Here is a 12,712-nt window from a genome sequence, read left to right on the forward strand (position 1 = left end):
GAAACAGCCAATTGAAGAGTAGCCTCAAGTCACGTGTTTGGCAAAAGTTGAAGGACTTGCATTCACTCATTTTACCGCCGCCCCACACCAGGAAGTATATGTATTTACACAGAAATTAACTAAATACAATTTGTAAACACTTTTTATTAAAAGTTCACAGGCGCTGACAGACTACTATAATATAATATAATGAATTTATGTTTTACATGTTAAAGTAGTATTTTTCTTTTCTCGATGTTGGTGGGGGCGGTGCCCCAGCGCCCCGTATTAATTAACAAGCCACCACTGCTTAAACCCAAAAAGAAATTTGATAGAATCAATACACACAACAATAAAAACCTAGCTGGTAAATACAGACAAATACATCATTACTTTGACTACACAAATAAACTTCACTTGTTTTTCACTAGTGAAGTGAAGTAAAGTCTTTAGCCTGGTACAACCACACACAAATTCACTGTGTGAATATATGGTTTTGGCCACACTTTACTGGGAACTGTTGCATGCTAATGGCCGTCGACCTCAGGTTCATTTTTGAAACTATTGGAGCAGACTTTGACCAATCAACATTGACGACCATGTAACAAATGTTGTGCGCTGAAATTCACCAAGTAGTAAACACTATAGTCCCTTCCCCAGTTTGAGCACAGTACAGCGCCATATCAGTAAATCACCACTGTAGATTTTACAGACTCTGGCTTCAAATCCTTGATATTAGCTAGCGTTGCCGCCACTGGAACAACATTATAATAAAAATGCTTGACTTAAACATCATCACACTTGGCCACGCCCAACGGTCACTGCTTGGTCTGCGCTTCAGAGTGGATGAACAAACATTTATGCAAACAGAGTTTCCAGACTACAAACAGAGCAAAGAGTGAAGCATACTGTAGGTGGGACCAGGCTACTTAATCTAAGCACAGCATTATGATTTCATTGTTCTTTGCAAGTTTTAAGGATTTGTGTAGTTCATGTTAGAGTTTTTTAGGTTTTACCTTAGTACAGTTCAGACTTCGTAATAGCCTGTCATCATCTCTCACTCACACACACATACCTGTCCAGTGCAATGCAGCAGAGGTGCAGGATAGACGCTGTGGTCAACAGGACGTCCAGGGATGTTCGCACCAGGCAGAAAATCTCTCCGTAGCGCCATTTGCCGGTCGTCAGCTCGATCGCAGCAAAGGGCATCACGACCAGCGCAACCAACAAATCGGCAAACGCCAGCGACACAATGAAGTAGTTGGTCTTTTTCTTTCTAAAAGAAAGAACGAGGAGAGGAGAGAAGTTAGAAAAACAATACATTATTTGAGTGACTGCTGATGAAATCTATCCAGACCTATTAAGTAACCTTTTAAAACTTTTCATATACAGATCCAATTTTTCACTTAAAGTGCAAAGTTTTTTTTCCAACTTGAATTTGGGGAAGTAATTAAATGTCACCGGCACCAAATACTAATCTACCTGTCCAGTCACAGAGTGTTTTTTTCAGGATAGGCTGTCTGTATTCTGAATGCTGCGACATTTCATAGGTTTTTCGGTTCCTACAGTTGTCCTCTCAAAAGTACAGAACCACATAATCTTATAAAACACAGAGATCATTCCCATTGGACTTCAAATACTGGTTTCTCTTACAGAAAATGTGTGTAGGAATTAGGGGGATATATTGGCTAGAAATCAATTATAATGTTCATGTTTATGTTTTCATAAATATGTGAAAGACCCTTTCTAGAGCTATCAAATGGTTTGTTCTTTTTTTTTTGATTGTCTTGTTTGTTTGTTGGATTCTTTCTCTTAAAGGTTCAGTATGCAAGATTTAGAGCAGTCTATTTGCAGAAAGTAAATATAATATTCATAACTATGTTTTCATTCGTGTATGATCACCTAAACTGAAGAATCATTGTGTTTTCGTTACCGTAGAGTGAAGCTTTCTTAGCTGCGTAGGGATCGGGTTTAATTTAATTTAATTTAATTGAGACTTTATGAGGCAGATTTAACCCCCGCTGTTGCTTTCAGTAATGAAATGCTCACCGTAAATGTCTGTCCTTGCAGAGTGCCACCATGACCAACAGGTTGCCAAACACTGTCATGATAATGATAATGGAGAGGAAGATGGTGAGAACTATGGTCTCCAGCGAATGTAAGAATTCCTGCTGCGCTTGTTGATCCTGTTGTTGTTGTCCTGTGTTTATTATGTCATCCAACAAACTACAAGGAAAAAGAAACCAACCAACCAAATATAATTAGATTGTACACTTTAACACTGTATTCAACATTCACATTTATATTGTTGGTATTTTTAGGATTATTCTGCTGCATTTCAGCCTTTATGGTAACATAGACATGCAACAAAGCTGCTCTATAATAGAAATCAAGGATGTTACATTTCCATGGTCTTCACCACTCAGTCAGTTCATAGTTACTTGAAATTTTATCTTTCAGCTGACCAGTCACAACACATCCAATCAGATAATAGTTGATCAAGAGGCTGAGAGGTGAAGAGCTTGTCTTTGAGTTTCTGAAGATTCGATCCCAGTCTTAAAAAAGACGTGGATCCCTTCAGCAAACAGTTTTTATGAATTATATTTTGGCATATTGGCGCTTAGCTATGACACCTTGTTTCACAGTAATTTATGAGCATCAGTTTTGTACTATGTACTTAAACATGCGATGCTAACATCACCATAGATTTACCAAAACTGGATTAGGCAATTGAGCGTGAGTTATGATTTTATTGACTTACTGTCGAGGTGATGCTGTGGCCATCACTAGTCATCTGCATCGAGGTCAGCAGAGGAGAGTCCTCATCACCCCATGCTATTGCCCTGTCAGAAACACACAAACATGGTGTAATTGTGCTGGCTCGTGCAATGGGTCTGCAGTTTTCTGAAAATAGGGTGTAAAAACTGGCTCAATATCTTGTTCCTGTTTGTCCATCTTGTGGCAGCATTAAGCTGCCAAAAGTGCCTCAAATAAGTAACTAAGGCACTGTTTGATAAAGTCTAATATTCACAGGCAAATAGTCTGCAACAGGCAGCAGCTATTTCTGCCAGATTAAGTCAGCATGTTAGTTTGTCTTTGTAATAACTATACCATGCTTTAATGACTACCACCAGGACATTACTCCTTTCTCAAGGGAGGTCAAAGGTCAGATACCAGCTACTGAGCAGCACTGTTTGGGCTGGTAGAGACGTAGACCTTGGTTCTCTTTGTTGAAGGACAGACAGTCTGAACCTGCAGCCCTTATTTGACCTGGTCAATAAAGTAAATGTATCGAATTTTTTTCCAACATTAGCCTGAGACAAATAAGGCAATTTGGAGACTGGGACTGGGTCTGAATATTTGCGAAATAGCACGACACAAAGTATAGCTGAGGCTGACAGAACATCATACATTTTGAAGGTATTTGGTCAAAAACCAAAGTACTAGACAAATTTAAAATTTGACTTGATGGTGGATCTAATTTAAAACTTAATATAATTAATCCTCTGGAGGCCCCGAGTATCTGTCCAAATTTTTAACAGCAATCACAATGCTTTATTTATTATTCATTAGAGGCTGTGATGTTGCATCTTGGACCACAAATGTAAACCACATGGTGGTGCTGAAGAAAATGTCAAGCCGTCATCAGACTCAGTAGGATTTACATTCTGGGGATCATGAATGCCTAAACAAAATTTCAACGGCAATCTGTCAAATACATCTGAACCAAAGTGGTGGACCAAATGACAGATCAACACTGACCTTAAAGCCGTGCTGCTTGTAACACTAAAATATATTTAATTGACAAAAATGTATTTCACTAAAGCAAGACAGCAGTACATATTATTTCTTCCAGTAGCCTATATACAGAAATCTGGATTTGGATCACAATCAATAAGTGTTCCAGGAAATGACAAAAAAAAGGTCTAAAAATGCCTGCAGTCATGTTCTCAGTCACGCTACATTAAGTACCTAAAGCCGTGTGCCTTTCATTGGTCCATTTGTAGATGCCTTATCAGCTTTAAGCACCTATTACAACATCTGTGTCTCTACCTTTTTATGACGACTGTCTGGTATTATTGCACCTGATGGTCAGTTTCGTCACCTGACAGCAGGCGATCCTGTCAATAACCCTCCCTTCTTTACAGTTTTGTCACATCTGCGTATCGTCTCATGCTATTCACTGACCTGGTACCTGTTGCTGTGGTGTTGACGATAAGGCTTTCATGTAAGTTTAAAAATGACTTATTACTTTATTGTGACTGAAGCTTGGCACAAAATAGTTTTCTAGTTCAGAATATATATGAACACATGTAGACAATTACACTATGGGACCGCGAGATTGGTCGTATTTGTTTGTTGGTCCCCAGAGCAAAAAAGGCTGAGCGCCCATAATCTAATCGATGCCTTCCCGAGCTCCGACTTGTCCAGACTTCTGTCTCAGTTACATATATATAATGTACTGAGGAGTGAAAATATAGTGATGAAAACTGAGCTGATAAACATGTAATAGATTGGCTCCATTTCCTTGGAGAGAGCAGAAAGATGACGACCCAGATATATTACACCACAACCTCCTTGTATTTGGCTGCAGAGCATGCAGGACATAACATCTGTACTTACAAGGAGGGCTGTGCCGCATTGTGTCGTTCACAATACGATATGGCACATATCAGTATAATATCTGCATAATTGTTGACATGTTAAAAATAAATCATATTGTGGTAATTGCAATATTCTGACGTGTTCACTTAATGTACATCAAACCATGAGGCAGTGTAATAGTTCCAGCGGTGTTCACATTATGCCATGAAAATAGCAACTCGACGCAAGCACGTAAAAAAAAACTGCACCAAAATACAAATAAGCGTTGATCCGCTCCCTGAATGGCTATTGCAGTGACTCGGCCTCGTAAAAGTTTGGACGGTGTTTACTTGAAAACATTCATAGTGTTGCACTTAATGGTAGCTGACATACAATAATCGGTGAAAGCAGTTCCTATGAAGACAAACAAAGAGTGCTCTAGAAAGTACTTCAAACGCTGCTTACTTTCACACATTCACATACCTGGCAGAATTTAATAAAGTCTAACCAGCCACTTATTTAAAGTACACTGAGAACTTAAGGAAGCCACTGAACCATTAAGCAGCTCGGCCTGTACTCGCCAAGCCCATCTCATAATTCTGTAATGATTAGGGCACAAAACCACTGATTACAAACACAGTAAATATAATTAAATTTCAAGTTTCTGAAGGAATAATTCAGGTCAACAATGGTGCACAGATTGGATAGTGTTTGCAGTTTTGCATTCTGATCACAACTCCCAGCTTTTTAAAGGAAATAGTACTGATTACTGTGTGCATCTTAAATGGAGACTGCAATCAGCATTATCCGTTTTCTCTTTTCCTCACAAACACACTCGTTCACAGAAATCATGAACGGATAACAAAAGTAACACAACCCACATGTCAGAGTCTTAAAAATATTTGACCAATCGGAATTACTTAGAAAGTAAAAGAGACGAAGAGAGAAGAGAGAGGAGCCGTATTTCTGACTGGTAGCTGCGATTCTCTCGTGTGATGTGTGTCCAGGGAGGCGCGTTTTCACAGCTCACCGTGTCCATTTCACATCTGACTGACACAGAGCTGAACAGAACTGCATGAACTTTAGAGAGAAGGAGAAAAGAAGATGCTACGTTGCTCTTCTGTCCAAATTTTATTTACTGTACTGATAGTATTCAAAAAGGGTTTCCCTTTGAATTTATCAGATTTTTTTTTTATCACCAATCCCAGAGGAAAGAGACCCTGCCGTCACTTATGATAAAGATCAAAGATGTGAAATAGAAAGTATAACACAGCTTAACAGGGCATTGTGCCTGTGAGGCAGATTGAATAACATTACTGTTAATGTAAATAGGATTCCTGGAAACTCTTTGGTGTAAGTAACTCTAGCAGCGCTTCAACGCTGTACTAATGCAGTGATGACTTGAGCTGAACGCCAGCATTATAACACGCTTGCAATGACAACCCTAACTTGCTGATTTTTGAATAACATTTTATTCTCACCATCTTAATTTAGCGCCATAGCATGCCAGTGTAATAGGTTGAAAACACTGTAGCAAAGTTTTTTTTATTATGAAACAGACACCCCTCTTATTTTTTGGAGATACCACTGAAGAAAATACACTAACCGAATGTACTTGAACGCATCGTGAAGTCTCCCTTCAAGCCCAAGGTAGCGCGAGCCCGAATAAAATGGCGTTGGCTTGATGAAGACGTTACCTCATGTATGTTTCTTCATTGATCCAGAGGTACTGTCAAATATGTTTACGACTCTTTAAGTTTACTGTCACACTAAGGTGAATATTTCAGGAACAACTTTGCAGTGTTTTGAGATGACTGTGATAGATATGTGATGTCGGAGTGTGTAGTTAAGTAACGGCTGCGGCTAAGATGCCAGTTAGCCGTTACATGTATAAAGCTGGGTTGTGAATGTAATTTTGTGTAACTTTCATGAGAAATGATTTTATATGCATATATACGTATTTTCATGTTGCTTAAAATGTTACAGCTTTCAGTGTTTAGAAATGAGTTTCACCACAAAATGTTGTTTAGAGTTACTTTTATATTGCTGTTCAGCTGCCACCAACCGCCATGTCGTGCTTTTTGCCAACGGAGTACGAGTTGTTGTGAATCTGGTATTTTTGATAGTCATACATTTTATTTGAGTAACAGGAAGAATATTATTTATTTTTCTAATGACTGATATTTTATTTGCACTTTTCTGTATTTTCCTATTGCTTTGAATACTAATGTAGGAGTGTAGTATAGGAAAATATTTTGATATAGAGTAAGAATGAAATGGCGCTGGCTTGATGAAGACGTTACCTCATCGTATGTTTCTTCATTGATCCGCAGTGAACCACAGATCCACAGTGCTGTTCAGCCTGTGTACCACATGTTACCGGTCCAGATACCTCTAGGTCTGGCGCCGGTTACACTAACAAACACAAAGTACAGTTTAAGCTCATGGGAATATCAGCTTTGCAGGTATTTGGTGATGAACCAAAGTTTAGAACGAATCCTTTTTTATGTGAGGACGGTACGAGATGAAAGGCTAAAGGATCATTGAAGTTATTACACTTTATGCTTATGTGGCAATCCATCCGATAGTTGTTGCTATCATCTAACCTCTTATCTCCTCCAGTCAACCTCCGGGCAATGCTAGGGTGAAAAGTGAGAGCTATCACCAAAGTCATTAGGATTCTTCTGTGGTGGACCATTACCATGCATACCGAATTTTATGGCAGCCAATTAATTGACATTAGTCACGGTTAAAAAAAAAAAAAAAAAGAGAGAGAGAGAGAGACATACTGTAGGCAGTGTTGCCCTCAAAGAATAATGATTGGAAACGGAGGGGCACATGTCAAAATGGGGCCTTGCTCTGTAACTGTCTTCACTTTTAAAATGTGACAGGCAACAAATACTGTAATACAAACGATTACAATTGGAACGATAGAACGATAGAACGATCGATAGAACGATCGATAGATAGATAGATAGATAGATAGATAGATAGATAGATAGATAGATAGATAGATAGATAGATAGATAGATAGATAGATAGATAGATAGATAGATAGATAGATAGATAGATAGATAGATAGATAGATAGATAGATAGATAGATAGATAGATAGATAGATAGATAGATAGATAGTTAGTTAGTTAGTTAGTTAGTCATGGACTGAGGCTGACTGATAAACAAATACAAACAGGCAGACATATTATGTAGGAGGACTGACTGACTCATCTGAACCGAGCTGTAATTAGAAGATGCTCACTCACCATCTGGGTATCATCCTACCGTGCAGCTGACCTCATGCACATCTGAAAACATAACTCTACTTGGTATCAAAAGAAACTTTGTTTCTATCAGCAAAATCTTTAAAAAAAAAAAAATGTCAATGTTGCTATTTAAAGATAAACATGTGTAACAGTGCACACCTTAAAATAATGGCACTTTTTAGTGACACAAACACTGGAATATATGAGAGGATGGACCAAATGAATTCAGAAGTCATTTATTGGACCTTTACAATTACTGTTTTATACACAAAATAAGTGTCCAACTCACAACAAGTGTACTATGTTGTCAGTAGGAAGACACTAAGATGTTAGACAATCATGAAGTGCCTTCATTTCTTTGCTACCACTTGGATAGTTTTACTAAAAAACTACTCTATAAACCTGTTTTTATTTTCACATCAGGACTTCAGTATTTCTTCCTTCCGAAGGCACACGACGCTCTTCTCCAAAAAAAAAAATATTTTGCTATTAAAACTTACTGATTTTGCGTTTTAATTCCTCCTCTCTAACCCTGTCGGTGACCACTCTCTGGCGCAGCTTTTAGCTTTTAGCGCTCGCTGTGAAATGTGACTTACAAAAAAGGGTTAATGCACTGCACCGTGTACCACACACACACACAGCTGCACACACACAAGCAAAATGTCACATCCTCGGAAAATTAATTCAAGTCTTTCCTAAAGCAATCTGCAGATGTGATTAAACACAGCATCTTTTCTCCACATGCACGCACACACACACACACACACGCACACACACACACACACACACACACACACACACACACACACACACACGCACGCACGCACGCACGCACGCACGCACGCACACACACACACACACACTCGTGCAGAGAGAATCAGACGAATCTGAACAAGAATATTTTGCATTCTGCTGGTTACTTAACAACGTGCCCACAAGTGCATGTTTTTTTAATTTATTTATAAAGTATAAAAGTTGTGAGTCACGGCAACTTGATCAAACAGTAGTGTGTTGTGATCATCGTGTCGCTGATAACACAATGAATGCAGCTAATTAGATGCTACGTAACTCTTGTTCTCACTTGTTCTCTTGTCATGTGGGAAGTAAATACTTCTCACATTATCTCACACCTCAGACTGTGAGCGGGCTGAACCGTGTGTGTGTGTGTGTGTGTGTGTGTGTGTGTGTGTGTGTGTGTGTGTTTGGATGCGCTCATATGCACATTTGTCTGTTTGTACACGGAGAAGGAGTCTCTGGTACCGTTGCCAAGGAGACGTATCATGCTCTCCAGTCTATCCTACTGTAATTTTAAATGTTTGTATAAGGAAGGCTGCCTCTTGAACAAACTACTGCTGGGACCGATGCTCTCACCTGAAGCTGTGCTGTGAAGTGTGTGGACTGTCTGGGAAGTAGTCTTTTCATTATCAACAAATCCCCAAGAAGAGATCCAAAACCAACGATGAATTCTACATCATCATTGAACCACACAGTCGCTTCATTATTATAAACATGTAGTCGAGTGTAAATCCAATAGATGTTGTAGCAGAGAGGGAGGGGGGGGGAAACAAAAAAGTAGGGAAGAGCCCTTTACCCCCCCCCCCCCCCCACACACACACACACACACACACTCCCCACCCCCACCCCCACCCTGACAAGGAAGTGATAAATCAAGCACACCTGTGAGCGGAGGAGGAGAAATCAACAGACAAAGAAAGCATGGAGGAGAGCTGAGGAGGAGAGAGAGTGACTGAAAGAGGAGCTATTAAAAAGCATAATTCAGTTTCTGGAGTTAGTTCCTCCAGAAAAGTAAGTTTGAGATATTTTTCAAATAGTAGAGCACTGGATTAGCACAGAACCGGCTGGACTGCTTTGACATTTGTTTGTAGACCAAAGCCTGGTGGAGCTGAGTGGGTCCCTGGAGCAGGTGGGCCGAGCTGAAATTGTTCAACTCCCTCTTGGACCTGTGTGGCTGAAACTGAGGAACTCCCTGGCTTTGTTTGGGTGTAAGACAAATCTCCTTTAAAAAAAGAAAACTCTCCAAGTTTCTCTTCCTCACCTTACCCCTTCATCTTTAACCCTCATCTTCCTGGACATTAGAACCTTCACACACACCTACACCGCTATACCAGAGACTGGAGTCCTCATTTCATCTTTCTTTTATGAAACATTTGATGTTCATATGATCGACACTCTGAATTTGATTTATGATTGTTATGATTTAATGTAAAACGTTTTGTGTGTGATGTTTCTTGCTTATTTAGAAATCATCACCATTTAATTTTGATGATTGTTTTGCTTCAATATAACAAATATTTAATGATGAAAATGAAAACAATGGTTTGTGTTATGTTTACTTTCAACCTTTTGTCGTGAAGTTAATAAAGCTACGCAGACTATCTCACCAACTTAAATTATACATACAATTCTTAAATTGACAGGGTCGAATTTTGATTATTTTCCTGTCTGGCGCCCAACTATTATTCTGGAGATAAAACTACACTACAAAGTCAACAGCTAAAAGTTGACTGCAACAAATGCAACCAAAATGTTACACTTTGAGAAACATTTAGCAAGAAGACACTTTTGATATCTTCAGTAGGAACCGATGGACTCGGGGCCGTGTGCCTCAGACAAGATCAGGAAGTCGTAACGAGTGCTGGTTTTAGGGTTTATAGTCTAACCACCAAGGATTTGACCCATCAACCTAGAAACCCACAGAGTCGACTTGCGTTTTATTGGTTGAGTCACTACACTTTTGTTATCATTATGTCATTATGGACGGAGCAACGCAGGATAACAGTATGGCAGGCTGTAAACTTCTACAAAACAAAGCCACAAAATTACTACCAAACTAACTGGTTTGGCTTAACTATTTATGCTGGTTCAACCTCCTGCGAAGGGATGCTGACTCATATTCATACTCATATTTAATACATATGGTGAACAAAGGCATTAAAACATGGGTGTTTTGGGTAGGGGTGGGCAATATGAACATAAAATAAATACCACAATTTTTACCAAATACCTCAGTATCCTTTTTGTACCAATGTTGTTACAAAATATTGTTACACATAATATTCACTGACATTTTTTTTTTTTTAAATATCAGTAATGTGGATATAATGACTAAGTGGGTAAATACAAATAACAGAAATAGAACTGGCTGCAGCCTTTAAAACCAGGAACAGACAACACTAATTGCATATCATGCGAGTATGATATCCAAAATCTATAAAATGATATCTGTCTCAAATCATAATATCAATATAATATCAATATATTGCCCAGCCACGCTTGTTGGTAAACCGCTAGAATTGTGTAACTGTATTAGTAAGTGAGTGTGAAGAAAGTTGAAGCAAAATCAGCAGGTGTCACTGAACCAAAAATCTCGTCACTATCAGAACATGTACTGTGTTTTTAACAGTGGAAAAGAAGTGAAAAAAGAAACGTAATAAGGAACCAAAGCAAACCTGTTAGAACATATTTCATAGTGTCCCTAAATCCTAAAATGAAGTCGTACTTTGTGGTAAATGAACAGAGATACATCACACACTAACGAGTCACTCTTAACCTCAACTGACTTGAACCTGGTGAAATGACAATAATTGTGCTGCATTTGGTAACTGTTAAAGACTAACAAAATTAAAGAGTTTATCCTACCATCCGCTTTCCCAAAGAGTTTTAAAACCCACAGAAGAGACAACAGCAGCAGCAGGAAACAGAGGAAGTGGAGAAACGACCGCTTCCTCAAGAACCAGTTGGTTTGGCACATTTATCAAAATCGTGAAATAACCTCCAACTACAAGTAGGCTGTACACCAGATCACACACAGATAAACACACACACACACACACACACACACACACACACACACACACACACACACACTTGTTGCGCTTCTCTAAAGTCTTGACTGCAACAAGTACACATTAAATGCTCGGATCTGTGGTGGACTGTACGTCACTGAAACTCTCTGTGGAAAAGGTCATGTTTTATTGTCTCCATCTGTGTTGTTCAGCACTTGTTAATGTTTACTTCACCGCCATTTCCAGGGACCACCTGTCACTCTTAAATGTTTCCTGCCTTTAGATTCTCTGAAGATAAAGTTTCGACAGATGACTCTCTTCCCTTTGTTTGTGCAGCCACGGTTGCTAACGCTGGCAGGTCAAGTTACTTGGAAGATGTAATCAGGTACTCATTAGATATTATTGTTGAATGGAAACAGTAATTACATAACTCAGTTCACTAAGTATTATTAGTATTTACATTAGGTCCTTGCATCTCTATCTGTGATAGGTTATTACTCTGTGGGGGGGTGGGGGGGTGAGGTTTGGGTTTGAAGCAGCGTAGAGTTTAGAAGTATAGATCATGATTTTCAAATAGTTGTTAAAATCTAAAAAAAAATAGTAAATGCGACTATCGTTCTTCCTCATGTCCCGTTTCTGCCTGGTTGTAATGTGTTACTTCCATCAGAAGGTGGCAGTAATGCATCTAAAAGCTGCCTGCCAACTGCCGTTAAACAGGATATTTCTGCTGTGACTGCAGCGTACGTTGAACTCACAACCGTCCGAGGACAACTGGGCCATCAGCCTGGAATAGTTACACGATGACAAAGTCTACTGAGAATTAACTCATTATCTCAAACCTTGGTCTAATGTTAGGTAGACATCAAATCAAGCACATACTCGCCATACTGGCTTCATTTTAAGTCAACACAAGCTCTGTCGAGCACTGATGTACAAACGGGGCGGTTAAACTGGTTTGTTTTAATAACCAGCCGCCTGTAGAACAAACATTTGGCATCTGGAGACAATTATTTTTGGTTTCAAGACCATAACTGGCAGCTAAAACAAAGCAAGAGACAGCTGAATTATTAGAACACCCGGC

At 39.1% G+C, this 12,712-nt stretch overlaps 1 protein-coding gene across 5 annotated transcripts in view; it reads right to left on the reverse strand.

Annotated features, from left to right (window-relative positions):
* Nucleotides 1–12,712, reverse strand: part of LOC138206164 (5-hydroxytryptamine receptor 4) — a 48,177-nt gene that overhangs the window by 29,623 nt on the left and 5,842 nt on the right. For 3 of the 5 annotated variants that reach the window (XR_011178918.1, XM_069162697.1, XM_069162714.1), the window contains exons 2-4: nt 2,741–2,822; nt 2,029–2,205; nt 1,055–1,255 (exon numbers count right to left, since the gene is read on the reverse strand). Coding sequence is in view for 4 of the 5 variants with exons in the window: in XM_069162697.1 (XP_069018798.1) it covers nt 1,055–1,255; nt 2,029–2,205; nt 2,741–2,763 (401 nt within the window). In the remaining variant the exon portion in view is untranslated. Of the gene's footprint in view, nt 1–1,054; nt 1,256–2,028; nt 2,206–2,740; nt 2,823–11,485; nt 11,508–12,712 lie in introns of those variants that run through there. The other 2 variants (XM_069162706.1, XM_069162727.1) reach the window with 2 other exon arrangements.

This window comes from Embiotoca jacksoni, unplaced genomic scaffold (assembly GCF_022577435.1).
Source record: "Embiotoca jacksoni isolate LCO1_2020_lvr unplaced genomic scaffold, fEmbJac1.0.p SCAF_10, whole genome shotgun sequence".
In the NCBI taxonomy this organism is placed as follows: domain Eukaryota; kingdom Metazoa; phylum Chordata; class Actinopteri; family Embiotocidae; genus Embiotoca; species Embiotoca jacksoni.